Here is a 25,172-nt window from a genome sequence, read left to right as displayed (position 1 = left end):
AACCCCAGTCAGAAAACCGGGATTCAGATGGGGGAGGCCATTGTGATGGAACAATTCTGCCATGTGGTCGGGGCTGAGACGCAGGCATGGGTACGCCGGCATAACCCCACGACGCTAGAGCAGGCCGTGGCGTTAGCCGAGAACTACGAGGACTCCCTGGTGTCCGCCCGAACCACCCTGCTGGACTGCCCCCCTCCCTCCGCTGCCAAAGGACCGCCGTCGAACCCTTTTCCCGGACCCAGGGCCGTCAGATCACCGGCCCCGTCGGGCCACCCGGCCCCCTTACAATGGAGGCAGAGGTTGGCCCCCAGCTGGGGTAGAATGGTTCCCCCTGCCCCGCTGTCATACCAGCAGCGGGACAAATATGTACCGCCTTTACCCTCTGCCCCACCCGTCTGTTTTAGGTGCCAGCAGCCGGGACACATTGCCAGATACTGCCCGGCGGCCATGGAGTGCGACGTGGCTGCGTGTCACCTGGCGTCTGAGACAGGTAGGAAATGGGGAAATGGTCGGGAGGGCCCGTGTATAGTTGATGTTGTATTGGGGAATGTGAACACCCACGCATTAGTGGACACAGGGTGTGAGCAAACTTTAATTCGAACAGCTCTCCTTGGCGGTATGTCGTGGCAGCCACAAGGCCAGGTGGCAATCTCCTGTATCCATGGGGATACGGCGACATACCCCACTCTAAAAGTATATTTATCGGTAGGCCCGATAAAGCGCCACCTAGTAGTGGGGGTGGCCGAAAAGTTGCCACATCCAGTTATTCTGGGTCGAGACTGGCCGCAATATAAAGATTTAGTGAAAATATCGGCAGCCTCGACCACACGTGTAGACACGGCAGACCCCCGGGGAAGGGAAGTAATTGGTACTGTTTTTCCCTTCCATACAGAGCTGTTTTCTCCACTTTTTCGTCCTAGAAAAACACGCAAGGAGAGACGGAAGGAAAAGTGGGAAGGCGCATCGATAAGACACGGTTGGGGTCTGGCGGGAGAAGGTGCTGATGGTCCCAAACGTCAATCGAAGGGAGTCGGAACGCAGTGTGACCGGACGGGCGAGGTTACTGGACCCTCGAGGGTAGAGACTGCTCCAGCCCCTGTCAATATCCCGGACGTGTGGGCCTCAAGCGCGGACCTAGTGTGGGAGCAGAACAACGACCCCACACTGGTGCACGCTTGGGAACAGGTCCGGTCTATTGAGGGTAAGGATGTTGACGGCATTGGGACGCTGGTATATCCCCATTTCGTGGTAGAGGGGCACTTGCTTTATAGAGTAAACCCAGCCCCGGGCACAGGACAGCCTGTCAAACAGTTGATGGTTCCCCCGTCCTGTCGACCAGAGGTCATGAGGCTGGCGCATGACGTCCCCTTTGCAGGACATCTTGGCGTGGACAAGACGAGGGACCGAATACTGGCTCGATTTTACTGGGCAGGGCTCTACACCGAAGTGGCGAAATATGTAGCTAGCTGCCCAGAATGTCAGAGAGTAGCACCGGGTCGAGTGCGCCCCGCCCCTCTGGTCCCACTGCCTATTATCTCCACTCCCTTTGAACGCGTTGCAATGGACATAGTTGGGCCAGTGCTGCCTTCTGATTCCGGGTACACGCACATATTAGTGATGGTGGATTATGCAACGCGGTACCCGGAAGCAGTTCCGTTGCGGTCCACTAGTGCCACTGCAATTGCGAAAGAGTTAAGTCAGATTATGGCTAGGGTAGGGATCCCAAAAGAAATATTGACTGATCATGGAACAAACTTCTTGTCGAAAACGCTACAGCAGGTGTACAAAATTCTAAAAATACGTCCCATTAGGACATCCGTTTATCATCCCCAAACGGATGGGCTGGTGGAACGTTTTAACCAAACATTGAAGCAAATGTTGAAACGGTTTGTGAGTCAGGAGCAGAAACATTGGGCTACCCTTCTTCCTTACCTGCTCTTCGCAGTGAGAGAGGTGCCTCAGAGCTCAACGGGATTTTCCCCCTTCGAGCTATTATATGGCCGGCAGCCACGGGGCATCCTCGACCTGTTGAGAGAAGGTTGGGAAGAACACAAGGGCTCCTCTAAAAATGTAGTGCAGCATGTGCTCCTACTGCGTGATCGCCTTGATTTAATTGGTCGACTGGCTCAGGACAATCTCAGATCGGCTCAACATCGGCAACAGCGGCATTACAATACCAATGCACGAATTCGAACCTTTCGGCCAGGAGATAAAGTAATGCTGCTTCTTCCATCATTGGAATCGAAACTGTGTGCTAAATGGCAGGGGCCATATGAGGTGATACGGGCCATAGGATTAGTGAATTATGAAATTAGACAGCCCGATCGCCGAAATAAAACAGAAATCTATCATGTCAATTTGTTAAAGCCCTGGAAGGCAAGGGAGGTCTTATTCATAGCCCCAGGCGAGATGGAGGATGACTTAGGACCCTGTATAGAGACCCCTAGCCCCAGCCAGATTTCAATGGGGAAACAGTTACTTCCAGATCAGCAAGTAGAATTGCGTAAGTTGATTGGGAAATTTGGGGATGTGTTTTCTGACGTGCCCGGCAGAACTAACCTTACCAAATATGCTGTTATTACTCCGCCAGGGGTCACTGTTCGGGAGAGGCCCTACCGGATCCCAGAAAGCCGGCGGAGTGGCGTCCAGAACGAGGTGAGGGCGATGCTTGAACTTGGGGTCATTGAGCCTTCCAGAAGCGAGTGGTGCAGTCCTATTGTTATAGTGGCCAAGAAGGACGGCACTAATCGCTTCTGTGTCGATTTTCGAAAGGTCAATGCTATCGCCAAGTTCGACGCCTACCCCATGCCTCGGATCGACGAACTTCTCGACCGACTGGGGACGGCCGGGTTTATCTCAACTTTGGACCTGACGAAGGGATATTGGCAGATCCCTTTAACCCGCGATTCATGTGAAAAAACGGCATTTTCAACTCCGGATGGTCTGTTCCATTTTAAAACCATGCCGTTTGGGTTACATGGTGCGCCCGCCGCCTTTCAGAGACTGATGGACGAGGTGTTACATCCCCATCGTGAGTATGCAGCAGCTTATATTGACGATGTGGTGATATATAGCTCCACCTGGAGAGAGCATGTAATTCGACTTACAGCCGTCCTTCAGTCTCTGAGGGCTGCCCGGCTGACAGCCAACCTAAAAAAATGTGCGTTTGCGAAATCTGAAACTCAGTACTTAGGATTTATCATGGGAAACGGACAGGTGAAACCCGTAGCCACCAAAGTCCAGGCTTTGGTGGACGCGGCGGTCCCCAAAACTAAATCCCAGGTGAGGTCACTGTTAGGATTGGCCGGTTATTACCGCCGCTTTATCCCCGAGTATGCCACCGTGGTCGATCCTCTGGTGAACCTCACTAAGAAAAGTGCGCCAAATTTAGTCAAGTGGTCAGAAGAGTGTCAGGGAGCGTTTGAGACCATTAAGCGCAAACTGTGCCAGGCTCCTGCGCTAATATTACCAGACTTTAGCAAGAGATTCCTCCTCCATACTGACGCGTCAGAGGTTGGTTTGGGGGCGGTCTTGTCCCAGAGGGTTAACGGGGTGGAGCATCCCATTCTTTACATCAGCAAAAAAATGCTTCCTAGGGAGCGCAATTACTCGGTTGTAGAGAAGGAGTGCTTGGCCATTAAATGGGCGACTCACTCCCTCAGATATTACTTACTGGGACATTCATTTGATCTAGTCACAGACCACGCCCCACTCAGATGGTTAAGCACTATGAAGGATAGCAATGCCCGGATAACTCGGTGGTATTTGGCATTGCAGCCTTACATGTATCGTATGGTACATCGTGCAGGGAAAGATCACCAAAATGCGGATTATTTTTCCCGGGAGGGGGGAGTAATGGGGTTGGTAGGTTTGGCCGAGTGTTCCTTCGGCTCCACTCTGAGCGGTGGGATATGTGACAAAGAGAGAGTGAATTCTTGTTTTAGATCTCCCTTCCGACCGGTGAGGGCACTGGGGAGGAGGAGCAGGCAGAGCCACGGTGCGCAACGTCACAGACCCGGTCGGGAAGCGCAGTGGCAATCACGCATTGGCTGACGGCGGTTGCCCTCGCTGACCAATGGGGACGGGACGGGGCGTACAAAAGGGGGCGTGGCCCGGGGTTCTGTTCCTTCTGGCAAGGTACAGTGCGTGTGAGACAGAGAGAGAGAGAGAGAGAGAGAGAGAGAGAGAGAGAGAGAGAAACGAGCAGGGAAACAGAGGAAGGGTTTTTGAAGACGGGTCGTCTTTGCTGTGTGGACTTTTGCTAACCCATCTGTTCTTTGTATTTTAGAGCACTAACGGGACGCTCCGGGATTACGACGGCGGAGCGACTACCCGGAAGTGCTGGTTTTGTTACCCCCCGTGTTTTCCCGTTCCTGGATTACAAAAGGAAGACAGACTGTTTTTGTTGTTTGTTTATTTGGGACTGCAACCCCGTTTCTCTTTATGTTGTCGGGTTACACATCGTTGTGTACCCCGGCGGCCCTATTGTTTATTTGTCCCTATTATTTTTGAGTGCGTTTGGTAACCGGTTTTTAAGGAAATAAAACCCAAGCGCTTAATTGGAAAAGGACTGGAGTCTGTCATTTTGCACCACACCATCGGTCAACTCTGTCACAGGGACACTGCTGCTGTACTCTTGAGCAAGGTACTTTACCTAGATTGCTCCAGTAAAAACCCAACTGTATAAATGGGTAATTGTATGTAAAAATAATGTGTAAAAAAATGTAATTGTATGTAAAAATAATGTGATATCTTGTAACAATTGTAAGTCGCCCTGGATAAGGGTGTCTGCTAAGAAATAATAATAATAATTTTGTTCCTGTAACAGGGGAGACCTGTGCTGGCTATCGGGCACATGCGTGATCCGGTCGGGGGTTGGAAGCCCTGTCTGGACCCATCTGCCAGTCATAGCAGAGGTTGAGCGGGGGGTGTGTCGCTCGGACCTCCGTAATTGGCTGGGGGTACCATGAAAGAGAGCAGTGGACGAGACTGGGAAAGAAAGCCACTGGACAAACAAAATAAATTGTGTATACGTTCCCGTATGGGCAAGTACTGTCCTCGGGACGTGCAGTAGTTTAGCTCAGAGGGAATCTGGGCAATGCCAACAGTGAGTAGCAAGGAACAGGGGAGTGTCATTCAGACTCGTACCTCGCAGGCTAGTGGAGGTAGCGAGACACATGCGCATAGCAGCACCTTTTATTTGTAGTTTGTTTCCAGTATTTTATTTTCATTTTTTATTTTTCATCATTTTGTTTTTTAAATTGTGTTCAACCTTGCCGGCACTTGCTCAAGCCTAAAAAACTGTAAAAAGAAACAAAATTACAATATTTGAGACGTCTCAGATATACTTGCTGACTGATACTACTTGCTGTAGTGCCATGCAATTGTTTGTGTGTGTTTTAAAGGTACCCTGGGGAGAACATTTAATTCACATTTTAACCTCAAACTCTTGTCTCTTGTCAAAATTAAAACCAACAACTGTGGATTGTAACCAATATGTAGACACATGTGATGTGAATCATATTTGCCTATTAACAATTTTCTCCAACACTGACTGGAAGTCACCTCTTGGAGAATGAAAACCTGATATCCTGAACCTTCTGAACAGGCCAACCAACACTGTCCTGACGTTTAAACGTGTAATTTCGTGAGACACACAGACAGAACTAGGAGGTGGAATGATTTTCCAAATCAGATTGTTCATGTCTGTTCTGTCTGTTCCGACACTTTAAAACAGTTTTGTTGCACTTACAGGGGGTCCCTGTTCACCCAGGTGTCCTGTGGGTCCAATCTGACCTATGGCTCCTGGCACTCCTGGGGTTCCCTAGAGATTGGAGGCAAAGACACCCCCCACACACTCACATTAGGATCATACAAACAACTGTGCCAACCACAAACCAAACAAAGAAAACACAGTTACCCTTTGAACGCTGGAGGGAGTGGATTATGAACAATACACTGGCAATAGAACAGACATACTAACCACCATTAGACTGATGCATCACTCCCCACTGGCTAAATTTTTTATGTGGATGTCTCGTTTTGGTTTTATTGTCTTTGTCATGTTTATTGCATCTTTATTCAGTGTTACAATAAAAACTTCACATTATACAGTGATACTAAGACTGTGGGTTGCCAACTTGTTTGGATTTACTTTGCATATTATTTTCTGATCCAGTCATCACATCCTGGTGACTTTTTAAATCTCAGAAATGTAAAAGCTCCCAAATATGCCCTCTCTCTAAGTACATCTGGTACACCTGTGTGTAACCATTACCTCTCCCTCTGCAACTGTAAGAAATACATCAGTACCTCCTGTGAACAAATGTTTTATTTCTTACATTCACTGGGGACAGAACACAGTTATTTTAAACAAGAAGAAGAGTATTTAAGTTAAGACAGCTGTAATAGTTAATACCCGCACAAAGGTGCATTACTTTCAATACCCCTCTCATGAATGTTTTTGTATAGTACTTACAATTGGCCCTGGTGGACCAATTTGTCCTTGAGGTCCATCTTTGCCAGGCAGTCCCTAGAATATGGAAACAAATTAAAAACACATTTTAACAGTGTACTTATATGAAATTGTTGTATTCTAGCATTTCTCAAAGTATGCGTTAAGGCCTGCACATATTAAAACTGTTTTATAAGCCTGGCTCAAGGGAATTTGTTTAGCTATCCGCTAAGGTCACAAGTTACAGTCTTTTTCCGTTAGATCATTTATAAACATGAAAAAAAAAACTTTCTTGAAGGTGTATCATCCATATACCATGAATTTCCCTTGAATAACCTGGCAGGCTGATTATTTATGAATAAGCAGAATAGGAAAACTGATAATGTCCTGCAAACAGGCAAAGGGAATAGAGTGCTGGCAGCTCAGAATCATCACTGACGAGAATACCATCCATTCAGAACTATCTCCAGACCAAACTGCTGATTATCTGGAGACATTTTAGAGAGGCAGATTAGATATTTATTGTAAAATGTTATTATCCACTCAATCTAAACTGTAGGTAACACTTTTGACCCACTTTTGCCTCTGTCTTACTTGCTACCAACTACTTTTTATACATGCAAGACCCTACTACTACCAACAAGTTGCATTTCATGTAGGGGACCTGGGACCGAATACATTTAATCAACATTTATATATGGGAAAGCATCCAAGAATACTGCAGAATGACTCGTATTAGACAACTGGTCGAATGTGTGGATTTCTGTCATGTCAGCTAAACTAAATTAGTCAGATTTCAACTTGCATGGCTCATTTAATTGAAATGTACCCTTGTCCATGCACTGAATGACACATTTGCCCTTAAGCAGTCCAGTGGTATAAAAGAGTTGGAAAAGGACAGAACCTATTTAAAGACAGTGTGCGGAAGGAAAATGGCTTAAGCTTGCACAGGCTAGCTCTGATGGATATCTCCCAAAGCAGTTTTAAAAAAAAAATTAGTAATCATTGCTAATTGCAGATAATACATTTGTATTATGAATTGTAGACTATCCTGAAAAAAACATGCTGTTTAAACATCTCTTCTGATTAAACCAGACATGTTTTACATATTCTTCATCTGAAAATACTGTAAAAGTTCCTAGCAAATTCTATACTGTATTATGTTTTGGACCTGTGCCTTCAATGAGTAATCAAGGCATATAATATATGCCTTCAACTAAATAATTATTGATGGTAATTATTTAAGGATAAAGTCTGGATAATGGGCAAAATGGAAACTGTTTTCCACTTCAAGGTTTGAAAGTCCATATTTCTGCCCAGTATAGACCAAATGCACTGTGATAATGTTCAAAACACACATAGCAATCCATATGCAACTTATGATATAGACCGTTATTGTTAAAAGTTAAAGGCGTTCTGTATGATTCTCTACTGTGTTTTTCCCTAGATCATTATTTGCCATTATTAATAACAATTCCATCATTAAGTGCATCTGAAAAGGCTCATTTCCTGAAGTGAGGCAGGGAAGCATATCAGTATTGCACAGGCACTAGTGCACAGCATAAAGTTAACCTGTTTGTTCACCTCAATTCCGAAAAATCAGATTGAGTCCTATCAGAAACATTTTTTGTTGTGTAAGCATGGCAAATAGTAATAAACAACGAAACAAGATTCATACAGTCCACACACTAAAGAATAGTAAACAAGTAAGACATTAAATATTAGGAACATCTAGTAGTTGTTGTTTAGTTCCAGTTTCATGTATCCATACTTATCCATATATACTAATCCACTATTTCTCAGACAGCCATCACTCATTATTTTTCTTGGTACCAGCTGTTACTGAAAGCTTGTTCAATTATCCTAGTCCCAGAACTTACCCTCTGGCCTTGCGTACCATCTCGTCCTGGGGACCCACCTGGCCCAGGAACACCCTGAAAGAGATACGAGTGAAGAAGTAAATATAAAGGAAACACATTTAGTCTAGCCACAGCTTTTAAGGGTTTGCACCAAACACCTGTTAGCTATGAACACTTCAAAAGTCTTACCCCTCCTTCGTTCAGTTAGCCTAATTTAGAGAAACAGCTTGATGTCAAGAACACAAATTTTAGCAAGTTTTCTCTTTGCTGATGGCTAAAATACATGCTGCCAGATCTAACAACAGCTCTGGGCTGTGAAAACATGACTCAAAGGAGGAGCCTAGAAAATAAACATTTATTATCGCACTTTTGCAGTCATACAATTGAATTATCATGGCTTACCACCAGGAAATAATTCAGTTTGTACTTTTTGCTTTGAATAAAATACAAATAAAACATGTATAATTGAATTACATGGAGACAAAGTAATTAAGATATGTAATAATCAACATTTAAAACTGTTTTAATGTCACACAATCAGAACCATAGCCAGGTATATTATTATTATTATTTATTTCTTAGCAGACGTCCTTATCCAGGGCGACTTACAATTGTTACAAGATATCATTATTTTTACATACAATTACCCATTTATACAGTTGGGTTTTTACTGGAGCAATCTAGGTAAAGTACCTTGCTCAAGGGTACAGCAGCAGTGTCCTCCACTGGGGATTGAACCCACGACCCTCCGGTCAAGAGTCCAGAGCCCTAACCACTAGTCCACACTGCTGCCCTAAAGTGTATTTATTTATTCTCGCAATTGTATCAAAGTATCCAGCTGGCAAAGGAGTAAAACTCTTGTATTACCTTATAACATCTGCTTAAGGTTCAGTATAACTTTTATTATTCTCTACCTTAGTTTATATTACTATGCCAAATTGGCATGAAGAGAAAGATAAACCATGATAAATTGATGGTTGAGTTTTTTTATGTGTTTATATTGTTGGCCCTTAGGTAAGATAGCCTAACATTAGGGGTAATCGGGTTATGTGAAACCAGACATAGGTGTTTACAATTATGCATAAGGCTTTATTACAAAAGAAAACAAATATTGAAAAAGTGAAAATTGCATTACCTGTGGACCTTGAGCACCAAGGTCACCTTTTTCCCCCTTCTCTCCAGAGGAACCCTACAATAAAGAACAGTCATAGATTTTAAAAGTCTTAAATTCAAGGTCAAAACTCAATTTAAGGTCAACTTAATCAATGTAACAATACTGTATAAATAACACATTACAGTCACTTGGTCCAAACAATTTTCCAGTATGTTCCCAGTATGCGAGATAGCAAAATTGCCATGACTAGTTTAATTAAATTCAGCCTTCAATAGCACAGCCAATCAGATGAGAAATAGAAGGTCACCATGAAACCTACTCATAATATGTGGAATACCAAATGTCAAAGTTTTATCACATTTTTAAAAGCAGTTCCAGAAGATATACAGAAGCAGTAATTAGCCTAAACTTTAGAGGTCATAACAGAATAAGTCACCACAAACTAGGTTGTTCTACTCTCAAGAACATATGTTTTACCACTTTTAGTTTTATCTCTGAATTTATGATTTAAAGTTGTTTTGTCAAACCTTAAGATGAACTACTGTAGCGTCTTTAAGACTGTTTAAGCAATTTTCTGCTGTTGCAAATAACTTGCCTAGTTTACCTGCTGAGACTATAATATGTACTTTGCTTCTGTGTGAATTGGCACATAACTTACTCTGAGGAAACTTTTAAAACAGCTAAACAATAGCAACCATATTTATTTTGGTCCAAATAAAATGCTATAATGTCATAACAGCATCCATTCCCTCTGTAATGGACATTCCCACTAGATCATTAATCTTGTTGTTCATGAAGTGCTCATACAAGGACAATTACAGTGACTGCTACCAGTCAATTTGTGAAATTATATAATTATATTATATGGTCATCATTTTTAGATGGTGTGTAACTTAATAGCAATTTGCACATACAGTCTCAAATGCATTTGGTTCAACCTCAACCAATAACTAATTCTTTCCCAAGATGATGTAGTTTGATGTATTTTTGGATTTACTTAAAAACTAAATTTCCCTAAGGAAAAAATGCTGTTCCCTAAACTACAATTTTATTACAATCCTTGATCCTGAGGTTTCAAAACTGTTTTCCTTTAGGTCTTCCTTTTCTACAAGCTCAGGAGTATATTATAGAGCTGTGAAGTTTTAGCATGATAACTTTAAGAAGCGCTTTGTGGATCTTACCGGAGGTCCCTGAATAGAATGCCCGCTGGGACCTTGAGGGCCGGGAGGTCCCTGGGGTCCAGTGGAGCCGACATCACCATGTGGCCCTTCTGGACCCTAAGAAAAAACAGTTCACTTTACACCTGAGTATGCTCAGCCCATTGTCAGAGATTACTTTAAAGGAGAAAACCACACAGACTACCCAAAGTTTGTGGCAGCACGGCAGGGTGAAAGCCCTGCTAGTGCGCGGGTGTGTGTATATGTGGGGAGTATTGGATAACAGGGTGGGAGTTAAATTCCTCCCTGCAAACACACGTGGGAATGTGGCTGGAGCCGTCAATTGAATAAATGTTTAAATGATTAATTAAGGCCCCAGCCACAGGTGTATAAAGAGGGTGATCACGGATGTTAGTTAGAGAATTGTGTGGTGAAGGATTGGTGCGGTGGATGGTGTTCTCTGTTTGTTGTTTTGTATTTGTAAATTGTAAATAAATGTGCACGCAAGTGCTCAACCACTGCGGTTTATGGTCTCTGAGTCTCCTTGGCAATGCACACCCTGTCACAGGGTTCCTTTAAATAAATAACCTGTAGAAATCTGTATATAAACCTCAAATGTGTATATGTTGCACCCCCTTTTTCCTAATGCGTCTGTTGAAAATTGTCTTCATTCATGCTAAAGTAAAGTCCTAAGAAATAAACACCAATCCAGGTTAATTGCAGGAAGAACATTTGATGTATTAATACAATAAAAATTGCAAGATTTTACTGAAACTCCTTTCTTCCAGGATCCTAAAAACTGCCTAGATTACACAAGCAAAATGAAGATTACTTACCACTGGGCCAAGTTCTCCACGCTCTCCTCTTGGGCCTCTGATACCTGGTCCACCCTACAATGTTTTTGTTTTTTTTAAAGCATACATTAGTAATAGAGCATGTATGTTTCTAATTAACACAGGCTTTAAAGAGTAAGTAGCTGGTTTCTGAAAAATATAGCATTACACATCCCCACGTGTTGCTACAACTGTTTAAATAATGTACCTGTAATTTCTCTTTTCGTTGTAGCAACACGTGGAGACAGGTAACGCTATGTTTTTCAGAACCTCGCTACTTACTCTTTAAAGGCTGACATATTCATTTTTAAACTGACAGGAATAAATAAACAAGGGCCTTGGGGATAATGGTCACCTGAAGAAATGAGTAGCGCATGCAGTATCACTGATTTCCCACTGTTTTGGGCGCACATAATGTCTTTAAAGATTCCCTCAATGGCCAAAATTGTGCTACTAATTGTGCGATGATTATTTTTTGCTAGAAACTTAACCGATTGCCACCATACAATGGCAAGAATTGAAGATGAGGGCGATTTTTTTAATAAATGTAAAATATTAAGCTTGTCAGATGACACCATGCACATATTTTTCTTTTCTGCAATTTACAGTATTGTAATAGTATAGAGTACTGTGACAACTGAATATATATATCAGCATCTACTGCAAATCATTTATTTGATTTATTTTATTAACCATAATCTCATATCATAGGTTACCCTTTATTTATGGGACTGAGAATGTTTTTATGACAAAGGAATAACTGTTATTCTTATGATAATGCACTGGAATTCTATCTACATTTGTGGCCAATATTTAACAGCATTATAATGTTTTAGCATGTCTCCCATTCATCCACCCCTCTGGACCCACTCAGCCCCCAGGATTGGGATATGAAGCTCCTTACCGGTGGTCCAGCGGGCCCTTCAGGTCCCTTGCTGTCCTGAGAACAGGTGCAGGCATGTGGCATGGCTGGACAGTCCGCTTCAACTCTCTGAAATATAAAAAGTGATCTATTTAAACAAGGTATGAGCATTAGTAACATACATTACCCCAGTCAAGAATAGAAATCACACTTTGCACATACTTCAATATTGTAATAATAATCTATATTCTCATCAAAAACGGACAAGCGGTTTCCTATATCTTAGCCAAACAGTGGCTATAAGGAAAATCTAACAGGTCTAACATTCACAATGTGTGTAACCACTTTGTAAAGCTAATGCTCATGCAAAGTGTAATCACATTTGAAACAGTTTTGAAACTCTACAATAACGGAGGACAATAATATCAAGAGCCATGTTTCCATCAAACTTTTTTTTATGCACTAAAACTCATGTATAGAAAATGAAAGCTCAACAACTGTGATGTAAACAGATGAAATTCGGTTTAATTCATGCGAGCGAACCAAAAAAAAATATGTTCGATAGGGGTGGATAAAAATGTATCATGTAGAGAAATTGCACGCACAAATGTAAGGGAAATACATTCCGAACTAATGTTATGAACTAGTGCATACTTCTTCAGTCACATAGTTGTATTTACATGGTCAATGCAGCAAATCTCTAACCAGACGGGGCACTTAATTAAAAAAAAAGAAACTACATGAACATAATTTAGATCTTTTATTGAACATAATTACACCTGACCCTCTGTAGCTATCTCAGGAGGGTTTCTGATACTGGACTTCCATTCTGTCTGCTTTATTATTATTATTATTATTATTATTATTATTATTATTATTATTATTATTATTATTAGTATAACAATTACTTAAATTACATATGACGGAAACAGTACAGCTTCAAAAAAAAGGTAATTCTTTTTAATTGAAAATGTAGCTATGAATCAACATTTGTCCAATTTCTTTTAATTCTTGAAAATACGTTGTTCCTTCTCGGTCAAATTTCAGTCCAGCTACACGTTATATAACCAGAATGCTCAGTGAGGTTGGTTATTCACTGGAGTTTATACGCTAGTCTAGCGAACGAATAGGAAAAAAGGGATGGAAATGCATCAAACCAGATCAAGAACATGTATGTTGATAACAAATTTTTTTTAAAGCTTCATTACGTACAGCTGTTTGTTCGGTAGAATCCAGTTTAATGGAAACCTGTTTTTCTATGATAAGATTTGCATATATTTTCTGCAAAATTTTGCAAGTCTGCTAGAAATGTGTTCATCTTGTTGATGGAAACATACCTGATGTCAGCGTTGTTAGCTTTTCTTGTTTCCTCCAGCTAAAAGGGAGAGATGTATAACTGCATGCCTTTTCTGTAATTTGCACACTTACCAGTCCTGGGATCTCACAACACTTGTCTCTGCTGGCCCAAGATGTTGAGCAAACTATGTCGAACATCTGCAACTGTAACTGTTAGAAACGAAAAAAGAATCACATATTTCAATTGCTCAGTACATTTTTTTTATTGTTGTTTAAAGTTTCTATAGCAGTTGCAAACATATTGTTTATACAGAATTGCACCAGTAGCATCACATCAGGCAGAATCCTACGACACTAATCTTATTCCATCCACAACAAAGTATTTAACATTCAGCAGAAAATACAAAATGAACAAAATAAATCAGACACAACTGTACAGTTCAATAAAACCTTCCTTCTTTTAAACTGACATGAAAATATGTTACAGTATTTTATGAAACTAATCTTGCAATCCCTTTTGTGTGTAAAGGTGTAAAGCACAGTCAAGCACAGCTGTTTTCATGCTCATGCAGCACTACACCAGCATGTTTGCAGGATGTACACCTCCGGAGGTGGGGTGGAGGGTAGCACAGTAGAAATAGCTAGAGTTGCTTATATTCTTGTTCACCTCATCAACCTTAAAAGACCACACATATTCCACTGCTGTACAGCTAAACCCTATTCACAGTTGGCTCTTTTTTGTAATTATGTCCTCCAAATCCTTCAAATACTTGCAGACGACTGTTCATTATAGAAGCATGCTGTAATTCTCAGAACGTCTGTGCTGTGTGGGGAGAAAAACCATAATTGGACATTCCAAATTGGGAGGAAAATAAATAAAATATAATAATTGGTCACTTTAAATTTAAAAAAATATATATGAGCCTAATAATCTTTTTTTTTCTTAATTGAAACACTTTTTTTCTTGGATGTACACAAAAGGTTTTAATGATTAAAATGTTTTTTATTTCAGGACATTTTGGACAAAAGCCCTTCTTCAGCTATGTAGAAAGAACAGAGTGCAGTAAACTTGTTATCATGTGCAATCGAGCATACTGTCAGTCATACATTAAGGATATATATAAGGAGGCTGTGTGGTTCAGTGGTTAAAGAAAATGGCTTGTAACCAGGAGCCCCCTGGTTCAAATCCCGGCTCACTCACAAACTCAACCTCCTTGTGCTCCGTCTTTCGGGTGAGACATTGTTGTAAGTGACTCTGCAGCTGATGCATAGTTCACACACCCTAGTCTCTGTAAGTCGCCTTGGATAAAGGCGTCTGCTAAATAAACACAAAATAATAATAATAATAATAATAATAAAAGAGTGTGAGCACTGTCTTCAGAGCTGGTTTAGAAATTGCTTCCAGGATGTTTTTCAAACAAATGTCTGATGGTTTTATACTGTATAGACAGAAATGGTTGATTGTGTTACTGTATAACAAAACTGTTTATATATTATGGTTCAGTGCCCTATGTGCACGCTACTGACCATCTGTTACCAATTATGGAGAATAAAATTAATAGAAGACAATAAATTATACTACGTTTCCACCACACGTTTCCATATGTCCCCATCCCTCATTTTAATAGCTGCAGGGATGCCCTTAAAAAAACCAGAATCAAAACAGCGATTCAGTACTCTGCTTTGTTACTTTTTTGCTTTAAAGTTACTTCGTTACTGCTTACTTGCACAATAAATCAATGTTACTAATGGTAATAGTTGCATTAATTACAAAGTAGTTACACAATGAATACTTAGTAATATGTGATCTGTGATCCACAATTGAAATATATAACTAGCATTCCCGTACAATAATAAAAAAACCTGAAATGAAGGACTTATGTTTCAAGTCAGGTATCAACATGTTAAACTGCTGAGTTCCTGTTTGATCCTTTATTCATTCAAAAACCCCCAACAACGGCACAAGGTCTTCTTTATTCCATCTGCATAGGCGTCTTTACCAGAAAGTTCCTACAAAAATGTATCCTGTTGTGGTTGCCAGTTACGAGAAATAACCCCCCTCCACAAAAGGCTGTTTTGTTTGAAGGGTCTTGTGTGGAGAAGATGGATACATTGAATACAGCACAAACACACAAAAGGGCACTACAGAAATTTTAAAAGGGTAACAAAACACACCCTCAACACTTCAATTAATCCAAGAGTTATAGACACTGTTGGTGGCTTGAAAGAATGTCAAGTTAGCACAAATCATTGTTCAAACTTGTAATTGGAGATGAGTTACTTATTTTTGATGTTTAATTTTAAACTGTCATATTTTATAACATATCCTATTGTAGTAATCTTCCGGCCTAGGTTTTTTTTAGATCATAGCGTGACTGACCTTAATTCAGATTCCTACTTGGAGAGAAAGAGATAAAATAAAGGGGGAGGATGTGGCTAACATCACCATGAAAGTGTGTCTGTATTTTTACTGCAGTAGCTAGGGGGTATTTGTTTCTTTGATTTTTCTTCAATGTATAATGTCTCTGTTTGCACAGAATACAAGACATGCAGTACCTAGCCATGTTTTAGATGAGTAAACTTTTTGTAGGTAATCTTGGTCTTACCGGAGCAGAGTTTTCTCTTTTCCCTCTGGACCTCACCATTCTGCCCAGAACTTCCACGCCATCAGTGGTGATGTTACCTGCAGCATTGATAGCCTTATCGCCAACCTGTTTGCAGTCAATAATGACCTTGGCAGTGGTCTTGCTGATAGCAACATGCATCTATATAACAAAAAAGAGCGAGACTAGGGTTAGGTGAAAGCTCGTCAGTGCTGGTAAAAGTCATTTGGTGAAACTAGCATCTAAATAAATCCGATTTAGAATGTGGATGCAAAGAAATGTAGTAGTACTGATAAGTATAATATCTTGATTAATGATACATACAGACCCTAATAAAGAATCATTAAAGCACGATGAATCTTTTTACCTCAAAGTGAAATAAATATTCAGAGTTACTATAAACTATGGCAACTACATTGGTGTTTTTTTTAAAGATAAAAAACACTACATTTGTTTTTATTAAGTTATCCAGAGTATAATAGCTATTTATTTTTATTTCAGCCCTTTGAGCTTTTATGTTTACAACATTTCAGTCAAGTGTTATCGTCCTTTTAGACATGGATGTAGAATCTTTCTCTAGATTTGTTTAGAACAAAATGTGATTCATTGATGTTTCCTGCATACTTTCCTCTGACCTTTGTGCTCTTCATCATAGACTCTCCTGTTTAGACCTCTATTTCACTACTACTATGTCGATATAAATTGTTGTAATCCTAACTTGCTGCATCTTATTTCATATTGTACTAAAGTACAGATCATATCAATAATTGTTTTAAACTGTACATGTAACCTAATTCAATTCAAACTCTGGATGGTTTATATGTTGTTCTTCTATATTGGCTGCTCATGGGACAATGTGAAATGAACTCCAGTGACAGCGGCGTAGGAGTCCTTATCCTAAAACAACCACCACATCCAGCACTAATGGTTAACTTTTAGTTTCAGTCTTTGGGGGTTAAAGATGACGTACCATGACATAACTACCTTTTTAACCCAATTGAATTAGGACGGGTGGTTTTAGTTTTACCTGCAGAAATCCCACTGTATAAACACAATTTGTATTTTATAAACTCTTGACTTTTATTATGACAGGAAAGAGCTCCTGAGCATAGCCTTTCCTAAAATACACACATTTTGATTAATTGATAATTAGATTTGTTTAAAAACTGTCACAATCATGTGGAATTGTACAGTACATTAGCACATTTGTTTACATTCTAACTTTTTATATACTCTTTTCTCATTTGTAATTTTGTTAACAGATGTTTAGGTTGTTTTTTTGTGGGGTTTTTTTTCCAGCTGCAGGGACATAGCCTCCCTCTCCAAAGCAGCTAGCTTGAAATGGCTTAATTCTGTAAGCTAAACTAGTGTGGTGTTCTTTAAAAAAAAAAAAAAAAGTTTTTCAGCAGTACTTCATAAAGCGTATTCCTGTTTTTTTTTTCTCAAATCCACACTTGGAACCACGTTCCATGTTCAATATACCAGGACTGACCTTGTGAAAACTTCCATAGAAAATTTTCTTGATTTCAGGACTATCAAATGTCACAGTCTGGAACTCCTCCTTGTAGTCATAGTTGAAAAAAGTAAGCGTTTTTCCTCCATCTGTATTTGAGGATGAAACATATCTTTTAATGATTTTAAATATTTCATAACAAATGAGTGTACTAAATAGAAACTCTATAATATGAGAGATCACAAAAATCCCTGAAAGTGATTACAAACGTGATCTTGCTGACCACCACATTGTGAAGTAGTATGGGGCATGCTAGAGCATGCATGCATATTGTAGTTTCTCTTTTCTTTCTTCTAATGCTATAGGATTTGAATATTGGCATCATACACCCTCTAACAGACTATTAGTTATTTATTTAATGATACACGACAGGGTGTGTTATCATGAGATAGCACCACACTTTGGGTGTGTGTGTAACCTTTTTTTTATTATTATTATTATTATTTTCTTAGCAGACGCCCTTATCCAGGGCGACTTACAATTGTTACAAGATATCACATTATTTTTACATACAATTACCCATTTATACACTTGGGTTTTTGCTGGAGCAATCTAGGTAAAGTACCTTGCTCAAGGGTACAGCAGCAGTGCCCCCCACCTGGGACTGAACCCACGACCCTCTGGTCAAGAGTCCAGAACCCTAACCACTACTCCACACTGCTGCCCCACTACTCCACACTAACCTTCCACTGAGAGAAAAAGTAGCTCCAGAATAACTGAAATTGTTAGCTTAACAATAAAACACTTAATTTTAAACTGTTTTGTATAATATTTTCTTTTTTGGGGATTCAATAATAGTTTCTTGTTTAGGCTTTGTAGATATTAAACTGGATGTTGCCATTTATAGTCCCTGTAAGTCGCCTTGGATAAAGGCGTCTGCTAAATAAACAAATAATAATATGGGTTTTGTCCAGTAGACGGATGTTGTGACGTTTTGTTTTTAAATCAATGTCAGTGTTCTTTTCAGTTTGACAGTCATGGAAAACTTCCATAGCCCATTTTGTCTGGCGCTTGGTGTTTTCCTCAGTTGTATTCATTTCTAAGTTGTCTAAATCTGCTTCATTTACCTCAGTAAGGTGAGATGTCGACATTTTCTTTTCTTTTTTAATGTTTTCAGCTGCAGAACTTTTGTAGTTAATCTCATGGATTGCTGTCATACAGACTGACTTCAATGGTTTTGTTTACCCAGGCGTACAGCTGGCGTACTGATTTTGTTTGCTGTGATGAGGCCGCTTCGGAGAAAGAAGTTCCGCACTGTTGTGTTATCACCAGATATCTAATGGCTAGGGATAAGGTCTCAGCCAATCATAATCTAGTGGCTATTAGGCTATCCATCAGCCAGGTGTTTTTTCAATCTCCCTAATCACATGCCTCATTGGTTGCAATAATTGCAGAGTACTCACTGTCAAGGATTACTCCAACCAAGGGCTCATTGTCTTTGTTGAGGATCTCCCAGAGAGCAAAGGGCTCCTCGGGTGTCTCAGGCAGAATACGGAAAAGGACAGTAATAGTGTAATCAGAGGGCAGACCTTCAGGGTGCAGATACCTGTTGAGAAACAGAACTTGCTTGAACAAGAACCAATAGTTCCATGAATAGAATTCTAGAATTCACTATTTAACACTGCATTGCACATTAGGCTCCTGAAGGTTGCTTTTTGATCATACATGACATGCCTGTTGAATTAAAATACTCATAAAGGTTTACATGAAATACCTTCATATATGATAATTTCACCATGGACGATGTGACTATAATACTAAAAATATCATATCATTGCATTTTAGTGACACTTAATGAACAGGTGTCCAACACATTCTGGAAAAGACTTCCCGTGCTTGTCTCAATCTCCTATTCCATCAAGCAGTAGTAAATTGAGAGCTATTAACATCTAATTATAAAGACTGAAAGTTCTAGAAAACACTCCTTCATGCATACTTAGTGGGCTGTGAGATGAGGGAATCCTTGTGCAGTCTGTAACACGGGAAACTGTTGAACGTTCCAGGTTCCATAGAGACACCTTGAACAGATGCATACTGCTTTTCAACAAGTCCAAACATTTCCATCATCCTGAAACCTGCAGAACACAACCAGACAGCATAAACTTTAATCCTACCAGATGCAATCATTCAGACTGTAGATACTGTACTGTTAGTATTAGCTGCCTAGTATTAGTATCTATTACTAGGCAGTTAAATGTAGTAATGCTAACATAACCTTTTATTAAAGACATTGAAGACAATGTTTCTTTTAGTATCACTATGTATTCTACCACTGAGTGCTCATTAGTTATGGATGACAGGCAGTTTAAAGCAGGAAAGAGCGTTACAAATTTCTTCTGTATTAACAATGTCTGATTTGCCAGATTATTCAGAGCTCTTGGGCCCTATTCATAAAAGTACTTGCTGACTGCCGTAATAAAACAAATTTCATTTAAAACTAACGAAAGTCGCACATATTGCTATTCATAAAATGATCTGAGAATACAGGCGACTGTCGCAAAGCACTTTATGAATGGGTATACAGTCGTTCAAGAACGAAAATCTGCCTCTTTTTGATGACATCATCAGCATTATTAATGTTCCCTGGTTTCCGTCGATAGCTGTTGCAAAAAACGCAATCCACCATCAGTACTACCGAAACCCGAGTCTGCAGCTGCCAGTCACGGGCAGTTTGCAAAACCTGATTCCAAATGCCCCTATCACGTCTGCCAAAAATCCAGGACATGTCATAATTTAGAAAAAAAAAGTATTTTTTAAATAAATATTTGGTATTTTTGTTTTGTTTGGCAACGCTGGTAAACACATTTCCATACGCACACATAAGATTTCCATTCTTAACTGCAGGACCAAAAAAACAAAACCTCCCTTGAGGCTTTTTCAAAATAGGCAGTGTTAATCACGGGTATATCAAACTGTATAATGGAGCAAGTTTAGTAATAAAATAAGTCTTTAAAAAAAGTCTGCCGTGGCTGTTGTTAGTTTAGACTTGACTTTAGAAAGCATTCAATAACTCCTAGTTATCGGCAGCATTTTGCTGTCGTTCACTCTTATGAATAGCAGGTTGACGCTCAGGACCGATGAAAACTTTATGCTAATGAAGTAATCGTTAACCTTTCTCTCAATTAGTTGAAAACATGCCTTCATAGACAAAAATCGTTGGGGCAAAACGACACATCTGAATGATCTCATATGAATAGCAACTGCCGTTAAATAGGTGGCTATGGACTCAGGCCTCCTGTTTTCTCGTTTCGACTGGCATTAAACCTTTATGAATAGACCCCCTTGACTTCAGTGTGCAATCATGCAATGTGGTTTCCACTGTATGCTTTTTGCAGCTATGCCCCATCCCAACCTCGAATATGATATCACATGTTTTTAATGTCAGTTCCACAGAGGAAGTGCTATATTTACATTACATGGTTACTTACCTGCTAAGCTGTTGCCACTCATTAGAACAGAGGGACAGGCTGAAAAAGAAAGCAGAAAGATCAAATTCTACTAATCTTTCAAATAAAATTTGTATTGTGTTTTTTTTTAACCAGAATTGTTCTTTTTTGTTTGTCTTAGTAATCAATAATGAATGTATCATATTAATTAGATTACTCTTAAAATGGTTGCACTATTGAACAGCTATAATGCATAGGTTTAAAACAACATAAAGATCCACCATCTTGCTGGTGCATTGCAACACTACTGCAAACAAGAAAAGGAGAACATTATGAAAATAGATGCCTTTCCTCACATACATACACTGCTACAGTACTGCTAGATCTTTGGAGTGCCTCTCGATTAATTGGACTTACTTGCAGAAGCAGCCTCACAGACAAAAGTAATCAGCTGTTCTTCAATTTTCTGAAACGCATCTAAGTCATCAACGAAGAAGACATGTCTTTCACTGGGCTTGCTTGCGATGTTCACCAACTCCCCATAGTCAGCATCAGCAAAACCAATAGCAAAGATAACAAAGCCTATGGAACAGGAACACATATTGTTATTACATGCATTAATGTACTTCGCTGACATTTTATCATCTCTAATACATATTATTATTATACTGTTGAAAATCACTACCTGGCAGACTGTCAATAACAGAAAAAACAACCTATCATTTGTTATGAACTATATATTACGTACCCTCCATCTGCATACTCTTTGTAACTTTGTTGACATCATCTTGGGATCGTCCATCAGTAAGAACTACCAGGACATTGGGGACACCTCTCCTTAGACCACCTTCCACAGTGAAGATGTGCTCTTTGACATGCTTAATGGCTTTTCCTGTGTTTAAAAACAGAACAGAACATCTGTAATAGGTAACTATCTATTTAATTAATACGATGAAAGGTATACTAGAATACTGCTTACTTCATAAGAAAAGCCCATTGGAATTTAAGGATTAACTTAATTTTATTATTATATTATATTACATTATTTATTTCTTAGCAGACACCCTTATCCAGGGCGACTTACAACTGTTACAAGATATCACATTATTATTACATACAATTAAAAACATTTTTTACACATTATTATTTTTTTATTTATTTTTTTATTTTTTACATACAATTACCCATTTATACAGTTGGGTTTTTACTGGAGCAATCTAGGTAAAGTACTTTGCTCAAGGGTACAGCAGCAGTGTCCTCCATCTGGGATTAAACCCATGACCCTCCGGTCAAGAGTCCAGAGCCCTAACCACTACTCCACACTGCTGCCCTATCTGTTTGTATGTGGGATATGTTTAATAAAACATTTAAACCCTATTTGTAAGACACATCAATGTCAAGTAGACACATGTCTAAGCTAGTGCCTTCATTAGTGTACTAGAACTACACAACACATTATTTCTGCATAAAGATTTGTATACAGCACTTTCCTCTTTAATATGATCATTGTGTTTACTTCTATTGTATAGTGTGGATATTTTGTATGACAGGTTTACTTTGAGTTTATACCACACTTTATTTTGAACTTTATTGTCCTTACTTATACATTTATTTTTAACACATATCTTTGTATTCCTGTTGAAATTTCTCAATGGTTTCCTATAATTCAATTAATTGTGAATAGATAGTGGTCAATTTCTGATGTTTAGCTTTCCACAGCTCTTTTGTAATTTTGTGATCAAGAGATGGAAATTTGGAAGACAATCACTATTAGCTGCTTTCAGAAATTCTTAACAATAATGTACTTATAGAAGAAGAAAAAAAATCACATTCATCATAAGAATGTTAATTTCCATATTTAACAACATTGTGTTGTTACAAGTTCTAACATTCCAAAAATCATTTATACATTTAATGTGTCTGTATTTAAAGTTAATGTCGTTAATGTCAACTGCTTAAAATGGTGACAAACTAAAATGATCTTTTACAAGTGCAGTGGAATATTTTCATCTCTTCTGAACAGACAGGTTTTGATTCTGCATGTCTTTCTGACAGGCCCCCCACACAGGATACTGAGAGAGTTGGAGCTGTTTCAAGGTTATGCCCAGACAGAACTTCAGCGAGATAATTTGTAGCCCAAAGGTAAATGTTTTACCTCTTTATTAGCCAACATAAACTCAGTAAAAGGAAATCTTAAGCCATATGTTCTTGACATTTTAAAATCTAGTTTTTGTCTGTAAAAATTGTGAATGGCAAGCCTTACATAACTTATTTCAGATGTGCATCTAGACAAAGACACTCTAATATTGTCCCATTCAATTGGCTGATCATAATTTAACATTTATATTCATTTTCTAACCATGAGCTGGATCTACAGTTCCACTGAAGTTTAGTTTTGGGCACTGAATAACCTCTGTGGTTTAAAAAAAAAAACAAGAACCGTTCTTAATTATTTGTGGCTTCTTTTTGCAACAATATGCTGCAGGGGTTGCTTTTTAGCTGCTTGCATGCATGTGGAAGCAGGCCTCTGAAAATGTTGGTATTGGAAATAGGCCAGAAAACTGAATCTTAGCCAAAGTCTGATGACTGTTACTTCCTCACTGTAAGTGTATTTACCAGTTCATCAACAACTGCATGCTATTTTAAGTGATACCCTTTGGGTTCTTAATCATTTTTGTTCAATGCATGTATGTTTAATAAATGCAATTCTTTGATTTTTATTTTTTTTAATATATTTAATTTTAAAAGGGGCAACATACTATCCTGTATTAAACAAATTCATATAAAGGCCCCAAACAATTGTATTCCTAAAAATAATACAAGGTTTGAAACGGGTTTCAGGAATTCATAAGCTTTGAGTTTGCAAGTAGAGGTGAAACACCATAATAATATATTGTAGATCAAATTTCCATTATTTATTATTTCTTATTTAAAAAGAACAAAGTTAAAAACAGAACAACGTTTGGGATATTTGGGAGACTGATCCCAGAGGTAGCACCCAGGAATTAAATCAAAAAATCAGTGTGCGATACAGGCTAAATGTTTTGGACTAAGCTTTGAGTTTGACCATGCAGAAGCATTGTAATTGGTGGATTGTGATACTTTTTTGTAAAACCCCAAAGCTCTTTAAGTTTTTATATGAGACAATAGGCTGTACATTACTCTTACAAGTGTAATCCTTTTCAATCCACTGGACGACAGCTTCTTAATTTATAGATAAAAATAAGATCCAAAATGTCTGCCACAATATCCTTGTCAGCCCATATTTAGTAGCTAAATGCTTCAAATAACTTCTGGTTTTATCATATTCATATGGGTAAACACTAAATAAAGCTGGAACCAAATCAATAATTGCAGACACCAGGAACTAGCCACAAAAGGCAAAGGACTTGTTATTTCTCGGAATGTCTCCCTATTTAATCTGCGGTATCTCTGACAGTTGCCAGTATAAACTATTATAACATATTCATAACTCAGTTCAGCTTGCTCTAGTGATTTTAAAATATAGTAGGTTCTTCACGGACAGTCAGTGAAACAAAGTCACATTTTAACACTGTCCATAAACCCATAAATGACAAAACAATGTCAGTGATTTTGGAACGAAATAAAGGATGATATATTTGTATTGCTTTGCGACTTTCCCAATCAGCTCGAATTACATATACCTACACCTTATGTGATGATAGTGAAAAGTACCAAAAAAAATACTGTGCTGAAATTAGCAATCGTTCTTCAGCCAAGTAGCCAAAGTACAGCAAGTTCGGGAGATATCATTCAGCTTGCAATGCTTTTCCCCACAGACTGTTCTGGAAATATGCTGAATAGCCTAAAAATTGAATATATGAAGTACCAAGTGACTGACTTGACAGATCTTAAACGGGATCTGGCGGCTCATGAATAGTGGCACAAAATTGCGCTTTTGTCTACACCTAGCGGAGAGCCACGTTACCTGCACTTGCCAAGGTTGCCATTAATATGTTGACTTTGCCACACAGTACTGCAAAAATTTGAAGTTTTTTCTCAGATGAACCTTGTAAAACAGACGTGAGAAATCAACTGTCTACAGACATTCGAAATCGAATTCTGACTATAAAG

At 39.2% G+C, this 25,172-nt stretch overlaps 1 protein-coding gene across 3 annotated transcripts in view; it reads right to left on the bottom strand.

The window, feature by feature from the left end:
- The window catches only part of LOC117394368 (collagen alpha-1(XIV) chain-like), an 86,640-nt gene that overhangs the window by 11,484 nt on the left and 49,984 nt on the right, over positions 1–25,172 (bottom strand). For all 3 annotated transcript variants that reach the window (XM_033992579.3, XM_033992580.3, XM_059012723.1), the window contains 15 exons: positions 21,826–21,969; positions 21,495–21,659; positions 21,120–21,158; positions 19,628–19,766; positions 19,095–19,237; positions 17,671–17,780; positions 16,182–16,340; positions 13,708–13,785; positions 12,322–12,408; positions 11,421–11,474; positions 10,609–10,704; positions 9,449–9,502; positions 8,335–8,388; positions 6,479–6,532; positions 5,753–5,824 (listed from right to left, as the gene is read on the bottom strand). In XM_033992579.3, the coding sequence (XP_033848470.3) occupies positions 5,753–5,824; positions 6,479–6,532; positions 8,335–8,388; positions 9,449–9,502; positions 10,609–10,704; positions 11,421–11,474; positions 12,322–12,408; positions 13,708–13,785; positions 16,182–16,340; positions 17,671–17,780; positions 19,095–19,237; positions 19,628–19,766; positions 21,120–21,158; positions 21,495–21,659; positions 21,826–21,969 (1,448 nt within the window). The remainder of the gene's footprint in view (positions 1–5,752; positions 5,825–6,478; positions 6,533–8,334; positions 8,389–9,448; positions 9,503–10,608; positions 10,705–11,420; positions 11,475–12,321; positions 12,409–13,707; positions 13,786–16,181; positions 16,341–17,670; positions 17,781–19,094; positions 19,238–19,627; positions 19,767–21,119; positions 21,159–21,494; positions 21,660–21,825; positions 21,970–25,172) is intronic.

The sequence above is a fragment of the Acipenser ruthenus genome, chromosome 3 (genome assembly GCF_902713425.1).
Source record: "Acipenser ruthenus chromosome 3, fAciRut3.2 maternal haplotype, whole genome shotgun sequence".
Lineage (NCBI taxonomy): Eukaryota > Metazoa > Chordata > Actinopteri > Acipenseriformes > Acipenseridae > Acipenser > Acipenser ruthenus.
This window is presented reverse-complemented; position numbering and strand designations above follow the sequence as displayed.